The 27365-nt window shown below is 43.7% G+C and overlaps 1 protein-coding gene across 1 annotated transcript in view; it reads left to right on the top strand.

Annotated features, from left to right (window-relative positions):
- INPP5A (inositol polyphosphate-5-phosphatase, 40kDa) overlaps positions 1–22142 on the top strand; it is a gene marked incomplete at its 3' end in the record, with an annotated part of 57224 nt that extends 35082 nt beyond the window's left edge. The window contains exons 5-6 of the mRNA XM_009871132.1: positions 21630–21725; positions 22068–22142. Coding sequence (XP_009869434.1) covers positions 21630–21725; positions 22068–22142 — 171 coding nt within the window. The remainder of the gene's footprint in view (positions 1–21629; positions 21726–22067) is intronic.
- Between the last annotated feature and the right edge of the window lie 5223 nt (positions 22143–27365).

Genomic DNA, 27365 nt, shown 5'->3' with positions numbered 1-27365 from the left:
CGTGCCTGTCTCCACACCGCCTGGCCGGGTCACCCGCGCCCACACTTGCCACTGTCACCTCCCACCAGGCCTGGCGCCAGGGACAGGCCCTGCTCTTGTAGGGACGTACCTGCCGACCTGCGGGACGGCTCCAGTTCGGAGATCAGCTCCCACGCTGGGCATCAGTCCCGCGCGATGAGTGCTGGGGAGAGGCGCGGGGCAGGAGGAAGCCCCGGAGGGCGTGTGTCCTTCAGCAGCTCGTGGCCAGAGCTGCCTGCAGCCAGACCTTGCGGCTTTCCTCAGGCTGGCTCGCTCCAGAGGCTGAGGCTTCTTTCCAGCACGTGTGGAAAAACTGTCTTGGCAGCGGCTCACAGAGAGTGAGGTACCAGTGCTGGATCCCGGCAGCCACTGACCCTCCCCGGGTCTGGAGGTGCTCGTCAGTCGTGTGGGTTGCAGCTTAGTTTCTGCTCGATGGCGTGCTTGTTAAGAAACAGAACCTGAGGCTGATTTGCCAAACCTTTTGACAGTGCCCAGGGTCTTGCGCCTGTAACACACGGAGCGTTTGAGACAGAGCACGGGGGGTGCCTCACTGCGTGCTTGTCTGGTGAGAGTTACCAGTCGGGGCAGCAGAACTCATCGTATTGCAGGGACTGAGCTAGAAAAACACACATCTGACTAACCATCAGTAGCATCCTGATTTCAAAATTCTTTTTCTAAAAGCAGGTATAATTTGAATAATTAAACAAAGTATTGAATACGTAGTGGAAGACTGTAATAAATATTTAACAAAAGCCACCCATTAGTTTTTTTTCCACCTCTGTCTAGTATAGAAACTCATCAACTCAACTGAGGTAAAGTATCACCTGGATAGATGCTGTAAAATCTTTTTCTCCACCTAAGAACTGTGTCACTTCAGAAGAAATAGATGTGCCTGGGAAAAAGTGCATACTTGTTACATTTCAGTTTATTACTGTTTATTACTGTGACACTAAATGTTAACATCTATGGCTGAATTATGCACTAGTACTTGACAGGCACCTATTGGTGGTATAAAATAAGAGGGGGAAGAGAAAAGGCTTGCACCTGGCATATTTGCAACAGTATATCAAAAGCCTACGTATACGTATTTTCATTGTCATAAATGGAAGCCTAGGAGTCTTTTCAAAGATACAGTCTGTAGTATAGAATGATATTTTGCTTGCTTATCAAAAACAAAGTTGAGCTTTCCCTCAGAGTTTCACGTTAAGAAAGGTGTTTGTTGATGCCACTGGTCAGGAGTTCAGGCACTGCTGCTTTACCAGGGACCGATGGCCCCAGGACCCCGGCACGCCTGGGGAGCGTGGTGCAGGACTAAAAGACGCTGCTGTTACCAGTAGTAGAACTCGGGGATAGACCATCTCAAGAGTTTCAGGTTTTTGACCCATTACAAACTTTATTCATTCTTGCTTTTCATGATCCGGGTGAAACTGGCTTAAAGAAAACAAGGTACTAGTATTGTTTAATTGAAGTAAACCCAATGGCTTGACAGAGTAACTAAAATGTACAGTCTTTAGTCAAAGAAATCTTCCAATTTGCATTTAAAAAAAACCCAAACCAAGCACAAAACAAAATACTAGAAAATCTCTTTCCAGACTAAATTTTTCAATTCAGTGGGATCCTTGATGGGACCTCTGCTATGACTTCATCAAGACAAAAGATGTTGGGTACACTTCAGGCTGGGTTGCAGCCCTGGGGTGTAGGCACACAGGTAAAGCCCTTTGGCAGACTGAGATTTTTTTTCTGGTTTCCTCAGACCTTTCTGCATCAAGACCACCTTACAAGCCAGTCGACCTGGTTTGAAAGTCCCCATTTTACATTTTAGCATAGATATCAGTATTTATTTAAAGAAGTTCGGAAAACCCACCCCTGTCTACTCTGCAACTTGGAATCAAGTGCAGTGCAGCTTGTTGCACTTTTCTCTCTCTCTCGTGGTACTTTCTGGTTATTTCTGTAGCTCAGAGGTGATAAATAGGGAAGCAGCTTCGTATTCATCACTCTTTCTGAGGAGGGCTCACTGTGGTGGTGGAGAGCATAATCTCTAAAAGATTCGGATTGAAGGCAGGAGTCCACTATATTTTATCATTTTGTGCGTTATTAGAGGAAATGTTGATTTTCCAATCCATATGATGTATCCACAAATCTACCTTTATTTATATTGATAATTCAGACAGCAATTTTACCTTTCTCAGAATAGGATTTCCTGTAATGTGTCATTTTCTCGTTTTCCCTGGTCCCAACTGGAGAAGGGAATTTGACATACCAAAGCAAAATATGCATAATGACAGCCCAGGGATTTTGAATCACCTGTAATAGTTGTTATAATTTTTAAGTTTCTCCTTCTCAAAAAGAAAAATAAATAGTTTTTTTTTAAAAGAGTGAAAACCTTCCTGGCCACTTATGCAATAAAACAGGGAGTTTTCTGAGAGCTTTTCAAGATTTTCTTTTCCTCCTGTGAGTGAGCCAAACACTGAAAAGAGGGGCTGATGCTCTGAACTCATTCTTTGTAACGTGGGCATTCCAGGGTCAGGTGAAAGTGCTCCAGGTGCTCGCAGAGAGCCCGGGAGGCTCTGACGCAGCCGTACCCCACCCCACGCCCTTGCCATTACACTCCTGCTCAGCCTTGGGGGTAATTTTAACCTAACAGAGACACTTGGTAGCCAAGGATTTTGTTGGATAGAGGGTAGGATTTAGGAATTCACCTGAACAATTACAGAGGCTGCATCAGCCAGCCAAAATACAGTTTAGTCCCAGCTAATGACTGTCCCGGCTGTCCCCGAGGGGCGAGTTCGGATCTGCAGAGCCCGGCAGGGGCTGTGCCTGTGAAGTCCCACTGAGAGAGGGGCTTCGAAGGACAGAGCTCTCACCCTTCCCTACCGACTTCAGGAACATAGCCCGTCCTTTCGCTAGATTCAGCAATCGGTGTGAGTAGATGGCTGTAAATAAAGCTTTGTGCAGAGGAGTGGGAGTGGGTAGTGTTTTAAAAGTGCTCCTTGCCCAAAGGCCATCTGTTTCAGCTGCCTGCTGAGAAGGTCAAGGGGATGAGGTGATGATGTTGACACCGTCCTCTGCTTCTCGCTGACCCTACCTGGGGACTGCAGAACCACGAGGAACACAGCTTGTGTGTGGTGTGTCCTTGAAATGGCGTCACCCTTGTCTTGGTAATACGTTGCCACAGAGGTTCCCTGTGTGCTGTACTGTGTAAAACATCTCTTAAATCTACTGTCCAACCACGGAAATCAGGTTAGTTTCTCCCTGCTCAGAGGGGAGTGGGAAGAGGATGGGGTGCAGTTCCTGGTAGTGACTGGTACACATCATGTCCTGTGAAAATTTTAGCATCTAAGCTCTGTGTTCTTTGAAAACTAATACTGTATTTTTGCATTGCTACTCACACAAGACTTTCTTAAGATGTTCTTTACAGCTATTACAAGCTTTCACAAGGTTCAGTAATATGTAATAATTAAATATGTATAGCTATTAAAGGGTTAAAATTAATTTTATGAAAAGAGGTTATAGGATCTTTATCACATGTTGTTTATCTGATCAACAGTTAACAATTTAAGACAGTATTATCCTAGTAAAAAGAAGATTTGTTTCAGATACTGACATAAACATCCCCTCATAATAGTGGCTTTTCATTTACTGCATTGCAATGTACCATAAGCTTAAAGGCACAACAGCTTCTTTGTGTGTCTCAATAATGCTTGTCCAGAGTGATGTCAGTCAATTTTTGACCTATACAGTCTGATGTTATTCTCAACAATCATAGAATAGATTTTTTTTTTCCTTTAATGAGTGAAGAGTATGCCAATAAAATCCTTGAAAATTATCATATTCCTTTACAGTGTCTTCCTCTGGAAGAACAAGGTGTATTAACCACATGGGCATTTCTGCAAAGTCATTAGGATCTCTCATTGGATTTCTACGGGCTTTTATTTTTTTCCTTAATTTTTTTTTTTTTTTACATACCATCGAGTGGTTAGAGAACCACTTCTTTGTGACTGACTTCCCAAACGCTTTTGTAACTCTCTGTTTCAGTGAGATAAATAAATGCTAACTGTTAAATAATACTTTCTGGCAGAGGCAAACAAAATGGCCTGCACGAAGTGACTTCAGTCATGAACACAGAGCCAGGGCACGGAGCTCAGCCCTGCCCGCACGGCCAGGTGTCGGGAGGCTGCCATCTGGCCGTAGGGAGATTTCCATCATCCACCTCGAGCCCTCTTGTACCCAGCCCGTGCACTCTGGGCTGGTGCCAGCCAGTAGCCCTCGGGCGAGGAAAGCCTGATAGTTTACCCTCCAGCCTCAAAAAGTCCCGTGTGGATTACAGCACCGTTGCTGCTGCTCACCGGAGCCGCCCGTCCCTGCCGCCTGCGGTGTGGCGCTCAGATCGCCTCGCTGCCGTAGAGACACTAAAGAAACGCGTATGCTGGCTGAGCTCTTCGTGGAAGCCACTTTGTGTTTCTGTGATTCTATTTCCAATTTACTTTTATTCACGTAACTCTAGTGCTTCCCTGAAAATTAAACCAGTTTTACTTCTTTCTGTTTTCCCAGCTGAACACGCTGTGACTGTAGAACTGTGTTAAGTTTGCACAAGCTCACACTTACCCTGGGTAGACGTGGACTCGCGTGTCGATCCCCTATTTCCCCTCACTGTCTTCGGGGGTTTTGTGAGTCACGAATTCCCTGCGGCACAGCCCCTAAGTCCCCTTGGAGAAGCATTCCCAGGCTGTAGCTGCCTCTCCTTGCTTTCTCCGCCCTTCTGTGTGACCCACACAAGTGTCACTGCAGGTGGCACTACACTGCCCACTCAGTGCTGGCTTTGGGATAGTCAGGTGTGTGCTAAAGGCTTGAGTGACAGCAACTGAACTTCTAAGCAAGGGAAAGGTCCAGAGCATGCAAGATATTTAAATTAGAGAGTGCCAAAGTGGGGTGGAAATTTTCTTTTCTTCTGTCTACTGGCTATTTTACGTTATATAAAATGAATACTAGACGATAATTGCCAGTCTGATGTCTTGTATTGATTTAATTCAATAAGCAGCTTCACCTCCACCTTTTGCGTGCACTTGCCTTAAAATATATGCATTATGAAGACGGTGATTCAAAGTCTTTAAGAAATCAATATCAAGACAGGGTTCTGTTCTTCAAATATTGACAGCAGAATAACTAAGAAACAACGTCAAACAATAAAACCAGAGACAGACAAAGTTAAGGCTGTAATTCTGTTGTAGTTAGACTCTAGAGAAGTCGCACACGGTTGCTTGATACTGCATATTGTATGTGCCTCAGCAAACAGCTTATATTGACCCCTTCCTTCCGGAATTTCTGGTTGCAGACCTGTGACCGTTGACACAGAATGGTATTTTTGCCAATGATTTCCATGCAGTTGGCTGTTTCACTTAATTTTTTGCCAATAACTTGCACAGATTTCACTGTCTCTGGAGGGGTTTAAGGAGAGGTTGGATGTGGCACTTAGTGCCATGGTCTCGCCGTTGCGATGCTGCTGAGTCATAGGCTGGACATGGTGATCTCAGAGGGCTTTTCCAGCCTCAGCAATTCTGCGATTCTGTGATTCTGTGATTTTTTTTCAGCCAAGCATGAGCGTGCACTAGGAAGGTGTAGAAGGGTGTGTGTAGGCTGTTACCATTGACATTGTTCTCACCTTTCAAAATTTCCCTAGAACTAAATAAAATCTGCATCAAAGCTTGTAGTGTTACAGTATTTAAACTGAGTAGCTCTGGTTTTGTAATGGTAATTTTTAAAATCCTTTAATACTGGCAGCTGAATTTCCTGCACGTTGAGTGAAGTTCCAAGAAGTTAAAGGATGCCTTTCAGGGAGTAAAACATGTTATGGTTAGTGCAAGACATGCTGGTCACTTAGTTGTTACAGTTCTGAGATCAGATGGTTATGGATAGGTCAGTACTGCAATTCTACTTTATTAACATTCATCCAGAAAAAATAATGTTTTTAAATGCCATTCAAAACCCAAGGCTGCTTTGATTTTGTCTTTCTGACAGTCTAGAAGTCTAGATAATGAATAGTGAGTATCCACTAAGATAAGAGAATTTCTTTTCAGAAGGTGTTGAAGACTGACCAAGTATAGCTCTTCCAAGTTTTACCCTACATGTAAATGTCACTGAGTAAACCAGCAAGATTTAATTTTATTTGTCTTTCATTTTTTTAGTTTTAACGGGTGCTGAATTTCATGAGGACATCAGTATTGGACCAGAGTGAAATGCTTGAGCTCTGTTCACATCCAGTAGTAGAAAATCCAGACTTAACATTTTACTTTAATGTACAGAAAAACCTCCTTAACTTGACACACTTCTGTATCATTTAAAAAAGAAGGAAAGCTCTGAGCCACCTGTGCCTGGGCAATGTGTCCTGACCGTGACAGGAGCACGGGGACGTTGGGTGGCACTCCTGTCTTCTGCTCTTTGTCCACTTTCCCCGCGGCTGCAACTTTGTCTGCGCACGCTGGCGCAGGCGCGCTCCTGGCGCCTTCGCTCGAGTGAGGTTTTTGTGGGAATTAGGCAGAGAGGCCTGAAGGGATTGTACACGGAACAGGGTGGTTTCGATCGTTAGAATGCTGGGTTTCTCCTAGGTCATCACTCCAGAAGTTCTGCTGTTCCTTAGTTGTTCTGTCCTATCTTTTCCTTTCTTTTTCTTTCATGTTCAGAGTTATTTGTTATGTCTGTTACTTCTAGATATTTAGAGCAGGATCAGTATTTTACTGTATCTGAGTGCATTTCCATTTAGAAAGTAGGACAAAAAAAATCACATCTCTTATTTCATGCATTTAATGAAAATGAAAGTGCCGTGTTTTGTAGGTATTTCTGCTCTGTGGTCTACAAGAAACATGAACTTTATGAAGCATACAATAATGTATTAGTGACAAAGGAGGGCTGTGACTGGTAGGACTGGCCAATTTCAATTGTCCATCTATAGCCAAGAGTCTTAATGTTAGTTTAGAACAAATTGGAGTATCTGGGACATTGCAGAATGCTGTAAGAGGGATAGATTCGTGCCTGTAGCTATGGGGGAAGAAGGGCGCTCATTAGCTTGACTTCTGTTTCAGGCAAACTGAGGGGAAACTTGTTAGTGAGAAGAAAATTGAAAGATAGAATGCAATCACACAATATGCTTGAAAAAGGCAGTTTGTCATGAGATTAACAACTGGGATGAAAATGGTAATCAAGTCCTGATGTGGCAAAACAAGTTCATTGAAAACACTTTGTTTCACTTTGCATTTGGCTTGTTTGCGTGTGCCGGAGCACGGAGGAGTCGTCAGTGGTCACAACAGTAGGAGACACGGAGGGAAACAGCGCTGCCTCAGCTCCCACGGTAATGCCATGGCATACAGCACTAATGGATCTTTAGATGTATTTTTATAAATTGTGAAGTCGACTTTGTGTGTGGCTGCAGAGCGGGTACATGGAGCTCTACCAGACCTCTTCACTCCATGTATTGAAGACGCGTGTTTTAGTGTGAGAGGAAAGTAAGACACTCGTGTCTGTTTACCGAGACACTGGCCCAGATCTGGATGCCAGAGAGGAATTACTTTCATAGGTGGTACCCTCAGGTTTGCCAAACCTGGCGCCTTAGAGCTTTATGAAATGTAACTTGAACAGCCCTGGCTGGCAGTTCAGAGAGGGTTTCCCCAGAGTCTGTAGTTGGAAGGCTGTGTCCTCCACATTCTGCTGCGTTTAGAGCCATGTTCCCAGTCCTTTCCTGTCTAAATGGTATTTAGAAGCCACTAACAGACAATTTCAAATGGAAGATCATGCCTGAGAAATTAGCTACAAGGGCGATTAAGAAGAGCTTTGTTCTTGGGGTGATTGCCAGAGGAATTGGTGAATGTCCCGTGTCTTATCAAGAGCTGAAGTCTTGCTAAAGACTTATTTGGTAGCAGAGGTGCCATTTGCTCGGGTTCAGGAGGAGGCTGGCGCAGCACAGCAGCCTGGTTAGGAATGATTAAACCAGACAAATGTGTGGTCACTTCTGGCTTGAGTTTTGGCTTGTAATTTTTTAAAGCTTCCTGAGCTTACTTAGATACTTTGTCTCAGACGTTCTTTTCAGTGAAACGATTTCTATGGTTTCATGCTGGTGAAGGAAGATACCACTCTCTTTACCATGTGGATCTCATTAATGTTAACAATTAACAAGTTAAATCTGCACCTGATCACAAACAGCTGATGGAATATTTCGCTATCCGCTATATTCCTGATAGAGACAGTCAATAGGTAAAATCTATGCAATGTGCAGGGTTCAAGCGGGGGCTGTCCTGAACAGGACTTAAGCTATGCACCCGCCTTTGTGCCAAATTTTTCAGGGTCTTTTTTTTTTTTTCTCCTGTAATGAATACATGTATTTTGTGCATTGGAGCATGGCACAGGGCCTTTTGGATGGCAGGCTCTTCGAGAAAGAAGAGAGTTTTAATCACAAAAGCAGAAACTTCAGTGAGAGAAGTGATTCTGCACTTTGTTTCATTTGTAAATGGTGCGTATTGGCCTTTGTGAAACAGAACCCAGGTCCAATTCAGGACAGCGCTTCATAGATTCTTTGCGTGGAGCTTTTTGAGCCTGAAACAGTGCACATGAAAAGAGTAGGAGATTGGACGTAATTTGTTCCAACAGCTAGTCGAAGATTTTTTCCAATCAAGATTCTTTCAGCATATTCGTCTTTGTTGAGCTATAAGCAGCTTTTAAAATAATAGCATTAGCCTATATTTCAGGACTTTGCTGGGTGTTCCCAGCTACGGTGATTATTTACAAGAAACGAGAAATGCGTGTATTGTAACCTTTTAATGGATATGGGAGACTTGTAAACCAAGTTGAGATTCGGGCAATTTGTAGGTTTCAAAACGAGCTGTAGAGTTCATTGAAAAAGAAAAATGCGTCATTGAAATTCATGGTGCCGCTTTGGTTTTCTTTGCTGAGATTTATCATTGAAAGCCATATTGCTTTCCCGTTGCTTTTATTTAAAGCTCTTCAATACATTGTTTTTAAGGTCCATTTCTTTTACAAGCTTTTCCTTTCAGCTTGCTCAGGGTATCGGGTCCTATGAACATCTGTTTGTGCCTAAAATCAGCCAGGACCTGGACTGTATCCTGCCTCCCTACTCCCTTTTGTTTCCAGAGACCATTGTTTCCGATTTCATGCTATCAGAGGGGCTGCATGTTTTCCTGTGTGAAGTTGTCAGAGAGATAAAAGCACAGGAGCAGGGTCACATTTCGAGGGATGGGCATGAAAAATTGGTAAAATGTATCTCGAGGGCCACCCACAAGACTTGCTTGAAGAAATTCAGAAGTAGAGAGTTGAACTCCAATTTTAAAAATGTGTAAATTCAAAAGTCGAATAAGTAGCAGTAAAATAAGTGTTTAACTGGCAGAAATCTCTTAGATTTACACTGAGTTGGCTTACTCCTCTTAAGTAGCTCAGGAGCCTCCAGTTGGACTCCATTAGCAAGAAAATACCGTCATCTCTATTATGATGCCTGTCCGAGTCTCTTCAGTAGGAGAATGAGAAGGCTGAAGATTTAAAGCGAATGTGTTACATCTTTCAGTCGTCGTAATGCACTGGGGAAAAGAGAAACATTGGCGAAGGTGTCTGCCTGTCCAAAATCACCCATGTGGTAGGGCACCTGCAAAGAATGCAGTAAGGATGGTCATGATAGAAAGACAAATTATCTTAATTAACTTAAGGAAATACATTTTTCCAGAAGAAAAGATGGTACCAGGATTTCAAAAGCTGTAAAGTCTCGTTAACCAGAACATACTTGCCCTTTTGTCTCACATGAATTCCGGAAGCGGCGCCCGACTTTTAAAGGATGCAGGATGGTTCAGTTGGTGGGGAGGCAAGAACATCCGCAGTCAGTTGGGTGTGCGGCTGGCGGAGTGTGAGGGAGCATCCCCGCACACCTGCGGGGGCGTGGTGCTGGGAGGAACATGTGCCTCTCCGAAAGCACTGAAAAGCCGGTCAAGAGTTCTCTCTCTCCTTAACACGGTATCGGCATAACCGAAGCAATTTCTTGCTAGTTTGTGTGTTCTATGATCGTAACTGTTTTCATTTAGGTCTTGACTAGATATAAAACTAAGAAAATGTTTAAGTGGTATTTTTAGGTCTGTGGATCAATAAGATGGTCATAATGACAATTTTGTTAAAGTGTGTGACAAGAAAACAAATGAGCTATCTAAGTTGTATTTTTTTCTATAGACAGCTGCTAGATAAGGAGTACCCAGAGAGATCGCTGACATATAGCTTCCGAGTTAGTAAATGCTGTATGTGATACAAATCAGATACCAGAATTTTAAGAGAATGTACTCTTTTTCTGTAGCTTTTTTCCAAAAGACTGTCAATTATTTTTCTTAAATGTATAAATGATTTGCAGTTTAATATGAGAAAGTAAAGGTAGATTCTGGTTTTGTTGAATTTAGCAACATTTTTGGCTAGGGAAGTTCAAGGGAGTACATCGAGACACAGATTTTTTTCACTTTTGTATTACAGCAGAAAAAATGCTAACCTTATTAAAGTAAAGTAGTAATTGAATATATATTCTTATAATCTCTTTAGAAATTGATCTGTTTAGAAAAAGAAGAAAGCAACACACTGCAAAGTGTTGGGCAGTTCTGGAGGCAGGTGGGTTTTTTTCAAATAAGAATATCACATATTAGCCCTCATATTATCGAGCTTGTTGTATCTCCCAGCGACCTTGGCTGGGATCCTGATGCAACTGTGGGAGCGGCTGCGGAGGTGACGTCCCCAGCCAGTGCGTGCCCAGGGCTGTGGTTTCGTGGTGACCTGGCAGCGCCAGGTCAGTGCTTGGATTTGATCATCTTAAATTTCTCTTCCAGCCAAAGAGATTGATCTGTGATTCCGTGTGCTGGGCTGCGGCAGGGGCCGTCCCCGCGGGGCTGTCAAGGCTCCCAGAGCAGGGGTGGCCCTGGGGTCACAGCAGGTGCCCGCGGCCCCCGGGGGTGCGCCCCGGCGTGGGTGAGGGGACACCCATTTGAAAAGTCACACCGGCACAACTTCGGTTTGCGGGGGAGAATTATTATCAGTTTACTTGTTGGCACACTGACAGCCACGCTTTCTTGTCTTGTGTCGCATTGAGTATTGCGGAGAGGAGTTTTAACTTCTGTTGCAAATATTGTCCATTTATGGTCTCACGGATATAAATTCTCCTTGAAAAAGCACAGCTTTTTTAATACTAGCTCTTTTCTTTGGCATACCTGTCCAATTTTGGATGGGTGAAAGAATTCACCTTATTTAGCTTTCTCTCAGAAGGGAAAAGAGCAAAGGCTAGAGTAAAAATTAATAGCACATCTTAAAAGCCATTACAACAGCTCCCTTTTTGTGACTAAAAGTGAGTGAAAAAGGCCTCTCTAGAGGAAATAAAGAAGAAGTTATTACAGCTTTCACTTTTTTGTGGCGTATGAAAAAGCTTTCTGTATGTTAAACAGTCTTGTGGACATCTGGCATGATTGGTTTTAATCTGCTGACTAAAAAGTCAGGATTAAATCTTGCTTTACACCTCTTTGTATTGCAGTCAGTAAAGTGACAGAGCTGCTCTGAAACAATGGCACTACTTATTCCACCCAATATGCCATGTGGTAGATCACCCCCTTTTTCAGCACCACTTCTCTGCAAAGACAATGAAGCATCTGGTGGGGTTTTCCTGCGTCCAAGATATTTTTTGTCAGTAATTTCACTCAGCCGGTCTGCTTAGCTCTCCCTTGGTGCTACTTTTTGAGACGGGGTTTGCCAAACCCAGTGGCAAGAGGTCAGGAGGCCAAAGTGATGAATTTTTATGTGCCTGTTTCTTGTGTTTCTGCTCAGTCATGATTCTTTGCGCGCTGTACTGCCTCTGAAAGGGAGCCACAGTGAGCAATTTGTCCTCCTGGGCTGGAGAGAATGGGGAGGCAGATGAGTTAAAGTAGCATGTATGACTCCGGACAGAGACGCACACAAATGTTTTCTTATGGCAGAACAGAATACTCCTGTCACTATTCAGTGTGAGAGAGCCTTGGGAGATTTGTAGCCTGTTGGCTTTCGATCAAGTGACAAATGAATTTAACAGCACTTAAAGATACGGCAAAAAGAATAGCACTTCACGAACCCACAGCCCACAGCTGTTGGATTGGAAATATGTTGCGTTAACACTTTCGAACTTGCGTTTTTCCCCCTCTCTGCACAATTGGGAGTTCTCTGTATTTCTCAGCATGTTTGAATCCTGGTTTGCTTTAAGGAAAAAAAAACTGGGCAGAACGGGCTATCTAGTTGTTTGCCCAGTTGGGCCCCAGTCCCCTCCAGCTGGATCGTTGGTCCATAAGAGCCCCGAGGGCCATGGAAGCTGCATTCCTGGCAGAACTTGCTCTCCTTTCTCAGAGGTGCTCTTTAACACCCAAGGTGTCAAGTGAGCCGAGGATCGAGGATCGGCATTCATTGCTGGGTTAAATCCCTCTGGATCCCGAGCCGTTCCCCCAAAGCCTCCTCTCTCTCTGATCACCGTGTCAGTCTCGGTGCTGCGTTACTTGTTGTTGGTCAGAAACTGAGCTTTGGACCCATTCGCTGGAGGCCGTGTCCTGGAGGGAATTCTGAGCGGTGCTGTAATCCACAAACCCTTCATTCTCAGGCTGTCAGAAGCCGACCAAAGAGGATGCACAGCTGCCTTACCGGCGTGGGGAAAGGAGGCAGTCAGTAGAACACGCCACCCTATTTCCTCCTCTCCATGTTGACTGTTTTACCCCACAGCTGTTTTTTACATGTTGCCAGTCTTTATTGGCTGTGGTGTGTGTGTCATACACGTACTGACCTGTCCGTCTTACTGCCTGATGGCAGGGATGGGAGAGGAGCACAGCTCGGCAGTCCCGCCGCACGGTTCTCTGAGCTATTTGAACGTAACTGGCTAAAACCTATAATTTGAAGTCGGAGGCTGCTGGACTCATATTCCATTTCAAAAGTGAGTAAAGGAGCAAATGGTGTGGACCCAGACAGGGAGTACATGGGTGAGAAAAGAATGAGATATGGCAGGATGAAAAAGAGTTGAGTCGAGTGGGCTGGACAAATGGGAAGAAACACAGCAAGGAAATCATCCACGTGTTGCATCCACAAGACGTCACCTGGTCAGCCAAGTTTTAGTCTCGCTGCCGTAGCACTGTACAGCACATTTCAGCTCCTACCACAGTGAATTCCACGTTCCCAGCTTGTTCAGGTCAGAAGACCAGATACATACTGGAAATTATTTTACTGTCACATTTTCTCCCTTAAAAAATAAATTAACTTAGAGGAAGGGTGTTCTTTTCCCATAAAGGGGAAACAGCAAAAGAATATTAACATCCCTCCCGCTTTGCCAGACACACTTGTGGTCATTTGATGAGATGGAGGGCACACACTCATCTCACAGTTGTGTTGGTGCCCAGAGCTGCCAGCCCGAGCACACTCATGCCTCATCCAAGTCCCTTTCCTGTTCCAGGTCTCAAATTCCCGTTTTGTTTAAGGGACTTAATATTTTTGCTTTTATGCATGATAGGAAGAAGAAGAAAAAAAAAAAAGCACTTTGTACCTCTGTTTCTCACTTTGTGATTAAAAGTAGCTAGCGTCTGCCTAAAAGTGTGTAGATTTTAGGTAGATAAGTGGTTTGATTTCAGAGTTGCCCAATACCTCATGTTTTAAAAGTGGGCTCCAGTTTTAATTTTTGAGGATACGCTTTACAGAATTCAAGTGCAAAACCACTGTTGAGCGGCGTGTTGGGTGTGCATCATGTATTGCATGGAAGGTACCTGCTGTTGTCAGTCTGCTCTGTGAAAGGTGAAGTTTCACGCGCGTAAGAGGCTGAGCCTTGATCCTGAGCCACCTGATTTTGTACAAAACTCCCCATTTATTTAAAAGGCATACTCCCAAATCTACTCTTTTGGCAGTGCTTTTGGCGGTGGAACAAAAGACTGTGTGGGAGTGTTTCTGAGGCTTGCTGTTTGCTCTGAGCGAGGTGACACGGGGATGCCGTGCAGCGCAGCAGCGGCCATGGCCTGGCCGCGCTCCCATCACTGTCCCCGGCAGCCTGTGACAGCAGGGATGCTCCTGGGGACGGGTACGGAGAGCAGCCCCAACGGGCTCCACTTGTTTGGAACCCTGCAATGTCCACTTCTGGACGTGAGTCCAGAAGCACTGAGGAATTCTGTTAGGTGGTGGCTTAAATTTTTACTCCTTCCCGTTACTGGTCCCATGGTTTATTTCTTAGTGCTGGAAGAAACTGCTAAATATAGAGATAGCAGAAACAATAACACCATCAGCACAAACAGAAGCAAATGTTACCACTCAAAACAAAGGCAATTGCAAGGCACACGGGAGCAGATGGGGTTCAAAGGCTGTTTTGCGTTTAAAATTAGAAGTAGAAGGTTCTTAGTCTGCAAGGTAGATAAAAGGAGAGACGCTGCCTCTTATGTCGTTGCTCCTGAATTCAAGGGAACAGGGGATTTTACATTTCTCTACAGAAACAGATTTACATCACAGATCCTGTGTGCTTCATCGAAGTCTTCGCAAAACAGAAACAATACAGCCCTCTGCTTAGTCAGCTGGAGTAGAAAAGGGGTGAGTGCTGGGAAGGTTTCTGCTTGGCCAAAGCAGAAAAAATAATGGAAGAGAAGTAACAGAAGAATGTCTGAATAAATCCCAAGAGGTTCACACGTTATGGGACGAAGCAAGATGTATACGGAAGATTTCCACAGGAACAGTTGGAGTGTTCCAATTCCTGTAATTATGGAAAAGCAAATGATTGTCTTTGAAAACTCCACCAGGACCCTACTTGTCATCAAGAAATGATGCTAAATGACTAGAAAGATGGACATGAGGAGAGAAGGGGTTTTCGTAGCAGGCTGCTTCAAAGTTCCAGATCTTCTAGCAGCATATCCAGATCCACTAAAAATCTTGAATGCATTTAAGACTTATTATCAATGTTAGCAACCGAATTTGAACTGAGAGCTTGAAAAGGGGGCAGGAGGGGAACCCTTGCCTGAAAACTTCACCATTGCCTGCAGAGACCCTGCAGAGTTTTGTGTTCCTGATGCATGCAGGTGCCAGAGAGCTCAGGATAAATTGTTTGTGAGTCAATATGTAGATGCCTGGTTGCACTCAGACGTGGAGATCATAGTCAGGAAAATGAAGCAAGAGGATCCCAACAGATGTGACAGAAAGGAGTCAAATAAAGAAAACTGGAAGCTAATAAGTTGAAGGAGAATAGATTTAGATTGGACCTTAGGAAGAAATTCTTCAGTACGAGGGTGGCAAGACTTTGGAATAAATTGCCCAGAGATGTTGTGGCTGCCCCCTCCCTGGAGGTGTTCAAGGCCAGGTTGGACGGAGCCTTGAGTAGCCTGATCTAGTTGAGAGGCGTCCCTGCCCATGACAGGGAGGTTGGACTAGATGATCTCTGAGGTCCCTTCCAGCCTAGGCCAGTCGAGGATTCTGTGATTCTATGTGTGATGGAAAAGGAGTTCTATCCTGATTTTTCAACTCTTAGAAGAAGATACACCTGAGGGGGAGGGAGAAATTAACAGTAAAAAAAATACATATTTTTTAATGTCCATCTGACACCAGAACTGAAAAAGAAAACTAGTTACAAAATAGGTGATGGTTATATTTGCAAATCTGTTTAGGACAGAGCACCCCAAAGTGCCTAATGAAAGTCTTTCTCAATTTGACAAAATGGGGCATGGAAAGATGCTGTAGGGAGAAATCTAGGAGTGTGACAGACTATTATCCCGTATTCTTTCTCTTTGGATCTATGTAGGTGAGCAGATAGTGATGAGTACCGCTGAAAATTTTAGAATTAAATCATTACGTACAAAGTAACAGCAAACTGAACAGTCTGTTTGGTTTCAGAGGAAAACGATGTTTAGGATAGTTGGCCAAAATTAGGAAGGTCAGATTGAAACATCAGAGATTTATAAATTAAGAGCAGTATCTAAATAGATGGGTTAGGTTATGCTGAGCATCTGATCAACAGATTGAGTTTTTTGCTGCTAAACATGTAACAAATGCCGAAGGATCTCTTTCAGTTGCCGTCAGAGGTGGGTGCTCTGGGTGAACAAGGTTCTAGGAGGAGGCTGATGGCTGCAGTCTATGGTCCTGCCTCCCGGGGCAGGGCTGTCATAGTGCATTCTTCCCCAGAACACCGGGTTGGGCGTTCGACACTCCCTCCCAGAAGTGTCATCTTGGACAATCTTAGCAGCAAAGGCCTTCTGGACTTAGTTCAGACACTTTCCTGAAGAAAAGATTTAAAATGAGAACCGTCATTGCCACCAGCTGCTGGTGGAGAGGAAAGCTGCGGAGGCAGGGCTGTGGGCTCACCCCTGGGGTGGGGGCGGAAATCTTCCTGCAGAAATGGTTTTGCATTGTCTAGCGATGCACTTCAATAACATTGTCATGAATGATCTCTCTTTCTGGGCAAGAAAAGAGATTTCTTGATGAACTTGGTGCTACCAGTGTGAAACTGAGCCCAAAGTTGTTTCCGTCGGGGACCATTTATTTTAGGGAGACGCAGGTTGAGTTGGGGGGAATGGCAGCATGGAGACAGGGTCTTGGTGCTGAGCGTTTTTTTGTCACAGATGCTACCCAAATAGGTGTTCTAAAACCAAAACAGCCCTTTGCCACAACTCAGCAAAAGGTTTGTGTGGTGGAGACTGGAGCACTCCCGTAGGTCTCGGGCAGCTCCCGGCTGAGCTTCCCCTTCTGTGAACCGCATGCCAGGATAAATCCGTCCTAAAATGAGTAGGGCGGCAGTGTCGTGTACTTTGCGTTGGTCTGCCATCAGGAGGTGGCCTGGTGCCGGGGTGGAGCGCAGGGAGGAGAGATGGGAGCAGCGCGGGGCTTGGGCCCTGGCCCACCCAGCCCCTCCGCCGCCTCTGCCCCCCGGGCACGAGCTGCCGCCTCTGGGGAGAGTCGAAGGGAAAGTAATTTCACATATTGATGCTTCATGTGGCTTCTCATTAATATTTGCTGATCTTTGTTCTTTATTCAACTGACGTTTGTGTCATTGCCAAGTTAAATTCCAACTCCTGGAAGCTCGCTGGCCTTAGAATCGTAGTGACTGCTCTGCGACATTACTGCTGTTACATCCCAGTTAGTGGTCCAAGGGAGGCTTTTTCAAGTACGAGTGTATGTGCTCTCAGATGGGCTTTGGTTGCTTTATGTTGAGGAATTTAGCTCTGTAATTTCCCTCATTGTTTGCAGCAGCCGTATGGCCGAATACCTCTGCCCGGTTGTGAAAAATTAGCTAAAATAAATCTCTGTTTCAATGGACGATACAATTTAAAAAACACAATGCTACGTATCCTGTAGCTAAATGCACAACTTTGGTCGACTCCGAAAGCTTCTTTTGACTTTGTTTTTCTCACTTGCAACTTTTATTTCTCTTGTATCCCATGATTTGCTTAATTTAGTGTTAGCATATTCCCGATAGCCAGGAAATCCTGTCAGCCCCTCAGAGGTAAGAAGGAGCCTGAACAGGACAGATGTTCCTTTTATTCCCAAAGTAGCAAATCTTTTACCTCGATGATTGTTTCCAATACAACTTGCATTCAAATAATAATAAAAAAGCATTTGGTTATCCTAATTTAAAAAGTGTCAGATTGATTTTGGGTTTTGAGCAGCACTGCAGAAGTTACTTCACTGTCATAATGAGGCGATACATGTAGCTCTGTCTTTTCTGTCCTGCCAGAATCTGCAGGGTATGGAACTGCAATGACATGAAATATCTTGAATTTATCTTGATTGCTCATATGCTCGAGATCTTATTTCAATCGGCCCATGTTAGCATTCTTCAGACTTTGCACTTCTCTCCTGGCACTTCTAGCAGCAAACACCTCCGGTTTAATCCGTGCGGCTTAGTGGAAATTAAATTGCAACTGGTGCTGAACTGTTTTAATTATAAAGGCGCAATTAATACTTTCTACTTACTTGTTTTTTAAGAAGAGTTCAAAGTCATAATAAGTCCTAAGATTATGCAAATTAATGGAAAGAATAATACACATCTTCAGAATCACTAGACAAAGGAAATGGGAAAGTTTGAGTCTGTATATGCTTGGATATGGAATTTTTTTAAAAAAAAAATTGTTGGAGTAATTACAAGCATGCCATAACTCAGCTCACACATCAGGACGTGGACTGAGGAGTCTAAAGGATGTTCAGAGGGCAGGAGTGCAAAATCAATGAAAAACCAGCTGCAGTTTTCAACAGCACAGCTAGCAGGGAGCAGCGGTACAGTTCACAGCTGTTCACAGTGTCTCTGTATAAATGCAATATCAAAAGCAATTCTGTAATATATTATAGAATATTGTATGTGTGTTTTATGTATATAACACAATTGTTTTATTGTCTTTACCCCTTTTTTTACTGAAAGTATACAGAAACACAATATAAAGCATTTCAATCTATTAGATATACGTATGGGAGCAGATGTATTTCGAAGATTGTATTTATGCTGTAAATCAAAAGGCTTTCTGAGGGCTGCAGAGTTTAGAAGAAATTCCAGATTTATCTTGTCGATATAAAAAACTTTCACTCCTAGCTCTGCATAACAGTTTTTATTACGTTCCAAGGCAATTATCAGAAAAGTTATTGCTGTGTTTCACAATTCTATGCACATAAATTGTCAAAAAGGATTATTTAAAAAATATGGTGAAGCATCTACCTGTGTGGACATCGTGTGTGTGAAAAGAGGAACAGGACAGGTCTGTATTCACTAGGCAGAGGCTGAATACTCAACTCAGCTCTGAATACAGCTCTCTTGCAAACTTTTTAACCGAATCTTGTTTCCAAAGAAAAAGGAGTTTTTAAAAAGATAACTTGGCTAGAATTTTGATATCTGATTTCCCCTCTTCTGGTTTTGTAAAAGAGTACCTTTGAGGGAATACCCAAAAAGAAAGTGTGTTTTCATAGCATTTTAATTTTCTTTACCAGCAACAAAAAATCCCTTCATAAGTAGACTTGTCTAAAAGGGCACATGTTCCCGAAAGTTTTCTGCTTGGGTGACTACGACTTTGCAGAAATTGAAAGGAGGAGGAAAAAAGGAGTGCTCCAGCTTGTATAAGAAATGAACCTTTGCCCAATCACTTTTTGTCTGTGAATAAGGTAACTTTTTGTGCGTGTGAAATTTGAAAGCAATAAGGTATGTGGGTCCCTTCTCTATATCGGTTCTCAAGAGTCGATCGTGAGTTTTTTCTTTTGGAGCAGGCCTGAAGTTCTGAGATAAAGCAGCTCAGGAAAAAAAAATGCTCTCAAGCAGATGCCTTTAAGAGACAGAAATCATGAATTTCTTGAATTGCAACCACTCTGGGGGTGGCTACAATGACTTTTTGACAGTGACAGTAACTCTGCCTTGTCTTTTCGAGCCCTTCTTTGGCCCATTCACTCTGGAAAGCTGCTTAAGCGCACTTAAGCGCATTAGCATTTGGATGCTCGGGGACCGTATTGACCCTCATTTGGAAAGTTTAAATGAGTGAAAGATGGAGCGATTTGTTAGGGCTTTAGAAACCAGCTTTAGAGAGCGGCGGGTTTTCCGCTTTGGTTTGTTCGGGTGCTTGTTCTAATCTGGTGCGCTGTTTAAAGGCGACCAGACTGATTTGTGACACATGAGCCCAAAGCGCTATTTTTTTGGGCTTGACCCGATTAACTAATCTGTGCTCGGAATTTCAATCGCGGGTGTCGGAGGGAGCGCGAGTTGGGAATGGCTCGCCGGCGGGTTGCCCCGACGGCGTCCCTGCGCTCGCAGATGGCAAAAGGGCGACGAGGGGATCCTGTGGGGCGCGGGGGATGCCAGGGAGCCGTCCACGGGGCTGTGGTCTGGTCAGTGCCACCGTCCCCAATCAGTGCCACCATCCGTGGGGCTGCACCCCAGTCAGTGCCACTATCTGCGGGGCTGCGCTCTGGTCGGTGCCACCGTCCCCAATCAGTGCCACCATCCGTGGGGCTGCACCCCAGTCAGTGCCGCCATCCGCGGGGCTGCGCTCTGGTCGGTGCCACCAGCAGTGCAGCCTCCCTGGCCCTCTGGTGCTCCTCTCCCCCTCCCTCCCGGGCAGAGGCAGTGTTAACGAGCTGGTGCCAGCATCTCCCCTCTCTTCTCCCAAGCCTTGCAAAAAAACACCTCAGAATTCTGCTAAACAGATGAAATTCTCAAAGGGCAGCCAGCGTCCGTGTCCGTGCAACCAGTAGCCCTTTCTCCAGCGAAAACTGTGATTTCACAGGCACCTGCCGTGAGTGTGACCAGTTTTTTAGGATAAAATCCAAAGTTAGATATTTGTCATCCATAGACTTGGCACTGTTTTGAGGGGTGAGAAGAGGGGAAACAATGAAGAAAAATTTGTCAAGGGAGGACATCATAATAAAGATGAGGAGTTGGCACCTATTCTGTTCACAGAAAAAGAAAAAAAATCAGAGTAGTATTTTTATTTTTACTGAATCACACTGATGTGATGAAAATGAAATTGCTTTGCTTGTTGCTCTTTGCTTATACTACAGCAACACATGGTGGCCTTTACCAAGGATTGTTTTTAATGACTCTCTATCAAGTGGGAGCAAACTATTAACCTCAGCTGAGGTCTAGAATGTTTGGAAGCGGGTGGATTTTTGTTTAAAGACATGTCTGACATTCCTTCCCTCAGAAGAAATTCAGAATGGGGCACTGAGAAGTAAGCTCTGGTTTCTTTCCCGGCTCTGCCTGGGCTGGAGTAGAAGGCTTTGCTGAAAGGATAGCTTCAGTGAATGTAAAACAGATTTTTAAGTTAAACGTGTGCCCGACTGCTCTGCTGAAAGCTCCGGATTTTCACCTGTTAAAACGCAGCAGAGCAAGCCCTTTGAACAACTGGCTCTGCGTTATTGTCCAGAGCAGCTTTGACTGCTGCTGGAACCGGGCCCTGGCCAGGTGAGTGGTAAATGGGTCAAGGCCTGACACTTCCACAGAAATCCCTACTTCTGTGCCTGATAAAGCGTTGATTTATAATGTGTTTTAGACACCTGCTCCTCAAATACCTGGACATGTTGTCCCTTCTTTAAAAGGATGATGCATGGGCAGTTTGCTGTCCAGAATAAAGTGTGAAACTTATGGTCGGGTTGTGTAAGTGTTGCTCGGACTTCTAGATTGTACCTGGAACATTAATTTGCAAGGCAGAAGTTTTTGCAAACTAGAGTTATTGCACGGAGCCCTAGTGCCAGCGTAGTTATCAGCTGTTAAGAAGCCAGCACAGAAACCAGAAACCGATTGGGCTGGAGGGTCAGTGGCTGTGGGAAGTGGCTTTTGAGGATGTTTACAGGTAACGTGTGGTAGTGTCAGACCTGGGAAGGAGCCTGGGTGCATGCGAGCAAGTCAAATGAGTATTTGCTTTACCTGTTTATTATTTTCTTAATAGTGCTTATTTCTCTCTGAATAGTAATTCAGGTCATTGTTTTAAATCCCTCATGAGTGGAAGTGACACAAATTAGCAATGCTTTGTATTCTGACCTACAGCAAATCATTTTCTCAGGTGGGCATCGAAGATGCACAGATTGATAAAGTTCAGTTAAATGTGGCCTTGTGTTTGGGATAAACTAGTTTCCCTTTCTCCTTTTGTGGTTTTTTTCAGACACTATGTGCAAAGGCTACGATGCAGACTATCCGGGCAGCTGACACAAATGAAGTAGTCAAGCTAATATTTCGTGAATCTGATAATGACCGAAAGGTAAACAACTCAATGCCCTCTGTACCCCCTGGGCAATTAGAAACGCTGCTGAATGTTCGCTGTCTGTTCTACAAAGCATGAATATAGTTGTTTCAAACTGATAATTTAAAGGCAGGGGAGGGGTATAGATTGTCACACCTAATGCTCAGTTAATTGGATCTTTTTAAGTGATTGCCAGTCAAGCAAATGGAGAAGCTGACAAGGAGCTTTAGACGTGTGGAAACGTCGAGTGGTTGTAAAGGGTTGTGTGTCTCTGAAGGGGTCACTCCCAGCAGCTGTGTGCGAGGTAGCCGAGTCCAAGAGCTTTGCTGACCTTTCTCCTCTTTTTTTTCTTTTTTTAAGGTTATGCTACAACTAGAAAAGAAGCTTTTTGACTATTTTAATCAAGATGTATTTAGAGATAACAATGGCACTGCGGTAAGTTCGTTGATAAAAACTTTTGAAGGAATGAATTGCAAAGTCACATAAGAATTGCATTTCTCTACCAGCCCGTTATTCTTTTCAGCTTATCAGCCCTCCTGCCTACAGAATGAGAATATTGCATCTAATTCAATAACTGCTCCAAGTTTCCTCCTCGCTTAGCCAATTATTTTGCTTGCAATTTCCTGACTTTGGTACGTTTACCTTCTTTTTCACAGAAAAAATTGAAATATACGTGACAATTCACTTCTCTGCCTGCATTTCTTCATCTGGTTTCTTTACTCACTCTTCATTGTGCACCAGAGTAACTTAGGAAAAGCCCTTAATGCGGAGCTGTTCTGAAAATGCACGGGCCTTCTGAATGTACAAATAATAGAAATGAATATAAATTAATAAAAATATAAAGCTCAAAATCTGCAACAGACTGGTGCTGTGGGGGCTGTCATATAGGGCTCCGTAAAAGAAGAAAGCAGGCAGAGAACACTAACATCCTGATTTATAATTAGGACTACGATTTTTCTATGGAAAATGGCTTTATGTCTCTTTTTAGGTGATTTTATTTCAAAATCTAGCCACTTCATTTTGGAAAAATCTCTGTATCACTGCTTGCAGCTTTCTCAATTTTGTCTAAGGTTCCTAGGAGTGACTTTTGTAAAGGAAGAATGTTAAGCACCAAAAAACCCCAAACCCAAGCAGTTACACACAGATAAAGATCAGGAATGTGCATTGTACACGCGGGAGCCGTATTGCGAGTGCCGCGGCCGGACCCTCTGCTCGTGGGAGCTGGGCCAGCTTCAGTGATGGCAGCAGAGCTGCGCGAGCTTGGGTCGGACCTTGGCCTGCCTGCAGGCACGTGAACCAGTGGCATTTGTGTGTTGGATGTTCTGAGCTGTCTAAATAGGGTAGGCCACACCGGGCAAAGAAAACCTTCAGGAAAACGTGTGCCGGGGAAGCTGTGCGTGTCAGTTAGCACAGGCTGAAAAGGTGGCCAAGGTTCCCCCTCTTTCCTCAGCTCTTTCCTCCGGGGGACTGAATTTTACCTTCCTTCCTCAAACCCTCTGGTCTGGCTGCGCTCTGTACCAGTTGCCTGCTCACACGGTGCTCTGCTTCTTTTTGTGTTGGGCTGGGACGTACACAGGGTCCATGACTCTCCCATCGCTCTTCTTCTCTCCTGCCCCGGCTGACTCCCTTGCTGCTCGTGGAGAAGCGGGCTCTTTGGAGGGCTGTCTGCCAGAACCCAGGGCCAGGAGGGTGGCTGAAGCCCTATTACCTGCTCTTACGTGGTTAATTCCACGTGAGAATCTGAGATCTCATTCATTTCTTTTGGTGAGTGAGACTCGTGAGGAAGGTGATGATCTGTTTCTCCTTCCAGCATCTGTCAACGTCCACCCTGTTCCTTGGGACGGCCGTCCCTCCTCGCAGTGCATCCTTCACGTGTGCCGTGTGTGCTCACTGCAAGAAACAACCCGTGTAGGCAAAATATCTTAAAAACACAGTTGCTCTGCCATAGACTGATTTGGGTTGTTTGGGGTTTTTTTAATTTGCAAGGTGAATGCATCCTTGGGAAATAGGTAACATTTCTTTCACTGATGTTTTGCAATTTTGGGGCCGTTTAATTCAAAGCAATGACACTGACCCCAATTCCTGTTTCCATACTATCCCATTCCTGTCCCAGATTTTTCTCTGTGTATGTGTATTGTATTTTTTTAGCTTTTTTTCCGAAACAGCTCAAGTGTTTGTCATTTTTATTTTTTTCCCAGTACATTTGTGAAGCTGAGCAAAGCTATTCTCGTTGCTACTGTTTCCCACATCCTAGTGGTATTTCGGCTGACTGCTGCTTGACTTTACACGCACAGACGTGGTGTGCGAAGGCACAGGCAGAATCCCACTTAAGCACATTCCCTTGCAAAATCAGCAGTCATTTCATTCATGCATCAAGAAGCGGGAAATCTTCCAGATCAAACGTGGAAGGAAAAGATAAACGATATAATGAGCCATTGGAGATAATCTAATCTTCATGGTCTAGTTAAACACGCAGCACCATGATCACTAAAAACAAACTACCTATCTAAAAGGATAAATGTCTCTGTGCCGAATTCAACCCAAAAAATCCATCGCATCCTTCATCAACCGCCGGTCTTGTACCAGCCTGACAGAAATTTAATTCAAGCTGGCTCCTGAAAATAATTATTGTATTTTAAGAGTAGTAATCATTGGTCGGGACATGATTGAATGTGTCCATGCCTATTGACTTTTTCTATGATTTATAGCTTTGTTTAGTCGATATTCCCATCGAAATTGTATAATTAATTATAAGTGGGGCTGTCAGGTCTGCAGGATGGAGTGCCCTGATGAGTATTTGGGAAGATTAAATTTTCCTTAGCTGTACCAATGCAAGGCTTGGGAATTTTCACAGCACTATGGCTGTTGGATAAAGATGTTTTCTGTGTGTTTAGCAGCTGCTTTAGCTCAAAATCCATTGATTTTTCTGAGGGTATTTTTTTTTATCAGAGTGGTGTCTCTTCAGTAACACTGGAATGTGTACAGATGTGACAAGACCCGACGAATATTTATTATTTGTCAGGCTACTTTATCATTGCCCATACACAGTTATTCCTTCTCTTTTACGTTGTAATCAACAAAAAGAATCTTAAGATATATTTATAAAAATGAGTATTCTTTATGAAAAATTTGATATAGATGCAAGTTAACCTGTTGAACAGAAATTCAGTCTGAAATGCATGCAGTAATCTATCAGGTCTAATTTTTCCAAACTAATCTGTAGCTTATCTGGACTTATCTGTAGCTTATCCCAAAGTTAGCTTAGCAATTGCCTACATTTATTACCTTGAAGGGCAATGACCATTCTGCATCATTTTATTTCAAAAAGGAACACACAGATCTATTCAGCTGTGTAGCAAAAGGAAAAAAAAAAGAGAAAACCTGTTTGAGAATAGCTGTAGCAATAATGAGGAACTGTCTTAATATTTAATTTGTACATTCTGCGTCGTACATCAGAGCTGCAGGAGATCGGGCAGAGCAGGGCGTAGCTGCCGTGCCTGCCGAGAACGTCTGCGGCTCCCAGAGCCCGACCACCCGCCTCGGTGCTCCTGCTCCTCACCCTCCCGAAAAGCAGGAGTCGTCCCCACACCAGGGGGATGCAGGGAGCGCCCGCACCTTCTGCATCATCTCACACTAAACTCGGTTGTAGCTTTGGATTTGACAGTTCTCAACTGATAAAAATCAGCACGTCAGTGCTTTCCAGAGAGTAGCAGTGTGCGGGGAGTTCTTGAATAAATCTGCACTTTTATCTGTTCTTTTTTTTTCAAATTCCTTAATAATTTATGATAAATCAGACAATAAGTGGTGGGTTTTTTTCAAAACATTTTGTGTTTGGAAGTCCCCTGTTAATTCCAAAACAATCAAAAGAAAGCAAGCCAGGGATAATTATTTAATGAAGAAAATGTAATCGTGTTATTGATTTGGAGAAAAGAACCTCAGGCTAATTGCTAGTTCTTCAGTAGTCAGTTAAATAAATATACAGTAAGAGTGCAAAAACTCTAAATGGCTACGGAGGAACGATTTAATCGTTAGGAATCATTTTATAACCTTTAACCACAATCAGAAATGAGAAACAGGACACACAGTCCTGTCTTTCATATGAACCGTATTAAAGAATCAATCCAGATAGAAGGTAACACACTGTCTTTAGGATTTCGACCACAACTGAGTAGTAAAAGTAATCAGTGAGTTAATTGTCTCAAGGATTGAACCTGATGTTACTCCTACTCCTCGGGTGGGATTGCTCAGAGCGGGGGTGCCGGCTGCACGGAGGCTCCTGGTGGTCCCATGGTTCAGAGGCCACCCTTGTTACCACATCAGCTCTAGATGAGTTCTAGATGGTTCCGCAGGAAAGCCCAATGATCTCCAGCCTAGATATTCATGAAACGGGAGTGGTTCCGTTTCTTGCTTTAATTGTTACTATGGGAGAAAAGAATAAGCAGAGAATGCCCGTTCTCTCTGTGCTCCTTCAGCAGTCCTGTTGCTGCAGAGCACCAGCAGTAAGCTGCTACAGAGCACGTGTTCGTACTGAATTTTCTGTGTTTTGAACAATGAAATCAACCTTCAGGGGTGTACTTACCCTTTATTCTGTGTGTCAGTTTAGCTTCAACTGATACAGTGTGAGAAGAAAATCATAATGTCCTGTAAAAATGGATTGGGTTATAAACATCTTGTTCTCCCTACACCAAGTAATGATTTAAAGTGTTCTGTTATCATGCTAATTAACTTAGAGGTTACTACAAACAGTTCAGGCAAACCTACTTTTAAATTATGAGTAAATCCTGTACGAGTAAATTACGAGGAAGTGCTGAAGTGATACGCAAATTGCGAAACAAGGTTTAGTCCACGAGGGGCCTTGATTAAGCTTCTTGTGAGAATGTGTGCACTCATGAAGGCGAAGGATCTGGCATCACTGAAAATGTATTAATCAACAGACAAGATATAGCACAATGCACTCTTCCCAATGGCCTTGGCTCTGACCCTTTTAAAGATAATGGGAATACTGTCCACTAGGAACTAGATTAGGACGATCAAGTGCATTTCATCAGGGTTTGACTTGAACCATGATCCCAGAGGTGAAAAGGCAGAGGTTTATCCACTGAGCCAACCAGCCCCTGTCCAGATAAAATCTTGAATATGATGTATAAGGGCAAATTAGGATGGAGGAAGGAAATTGATTGCTTAGGACTGTTGTTACCTAGGACTGGTCATAAGAAAGTCCTGTGCATCCTGAAACCGCCTCTTTTATTTAAGGTGGTCATCTCAGATGCCTGATTTTCCTAAAGTACTAGTAGGAAAATGTCTTTGTGCTCTATTTGTTTACTCAAAACCAGTATTTCCGTGCTCGAAAATTGCATTTGCTTAAGTTAGTGGTTAGTTGATATGCCAGGCTGCAAAATGAGTAATGACAGAGATAGGAAATATTATCAATAAGTTGTTCTTACTAGCAAACATGAGTGTAACACCAGATTGCAAGCAGAAGTCAGTCCAGATGTGCTACATTAGCTGTTTACTGCCAGCTTCATGTTCCAAATGAATGAATTTTTCTGGTGTAGAATTTGCCCGTATCACAAAGTTATTAATATTATTTCATGACCTTTTGTCCCCCTGTCCTGTTCTACACAGCTGTTGTAAGTCCTGAGGCTAGTTCAGGTGTAC

Source organism: Apaloderma vittatum, unplaced genomic scaffold (assembly GCF_000703405.1).
Source record: "Apaloderma vittatum isolate BGI_N311 unplaced genomic scaffold, ASM70340v1 scaffold39586, whole genome shotgun sequence".
NCBI lineage: Eukaryota > Metazoa > Chordata > Aves > Trogoniformes > Trogonidae > Apaloderma > Apaloderma vittatum.
The sequence above is the reverse complement of the archived record's forward strand: the minus strand, read 5'-3'. Positions and strand labels throughout refer to the sequence as shown.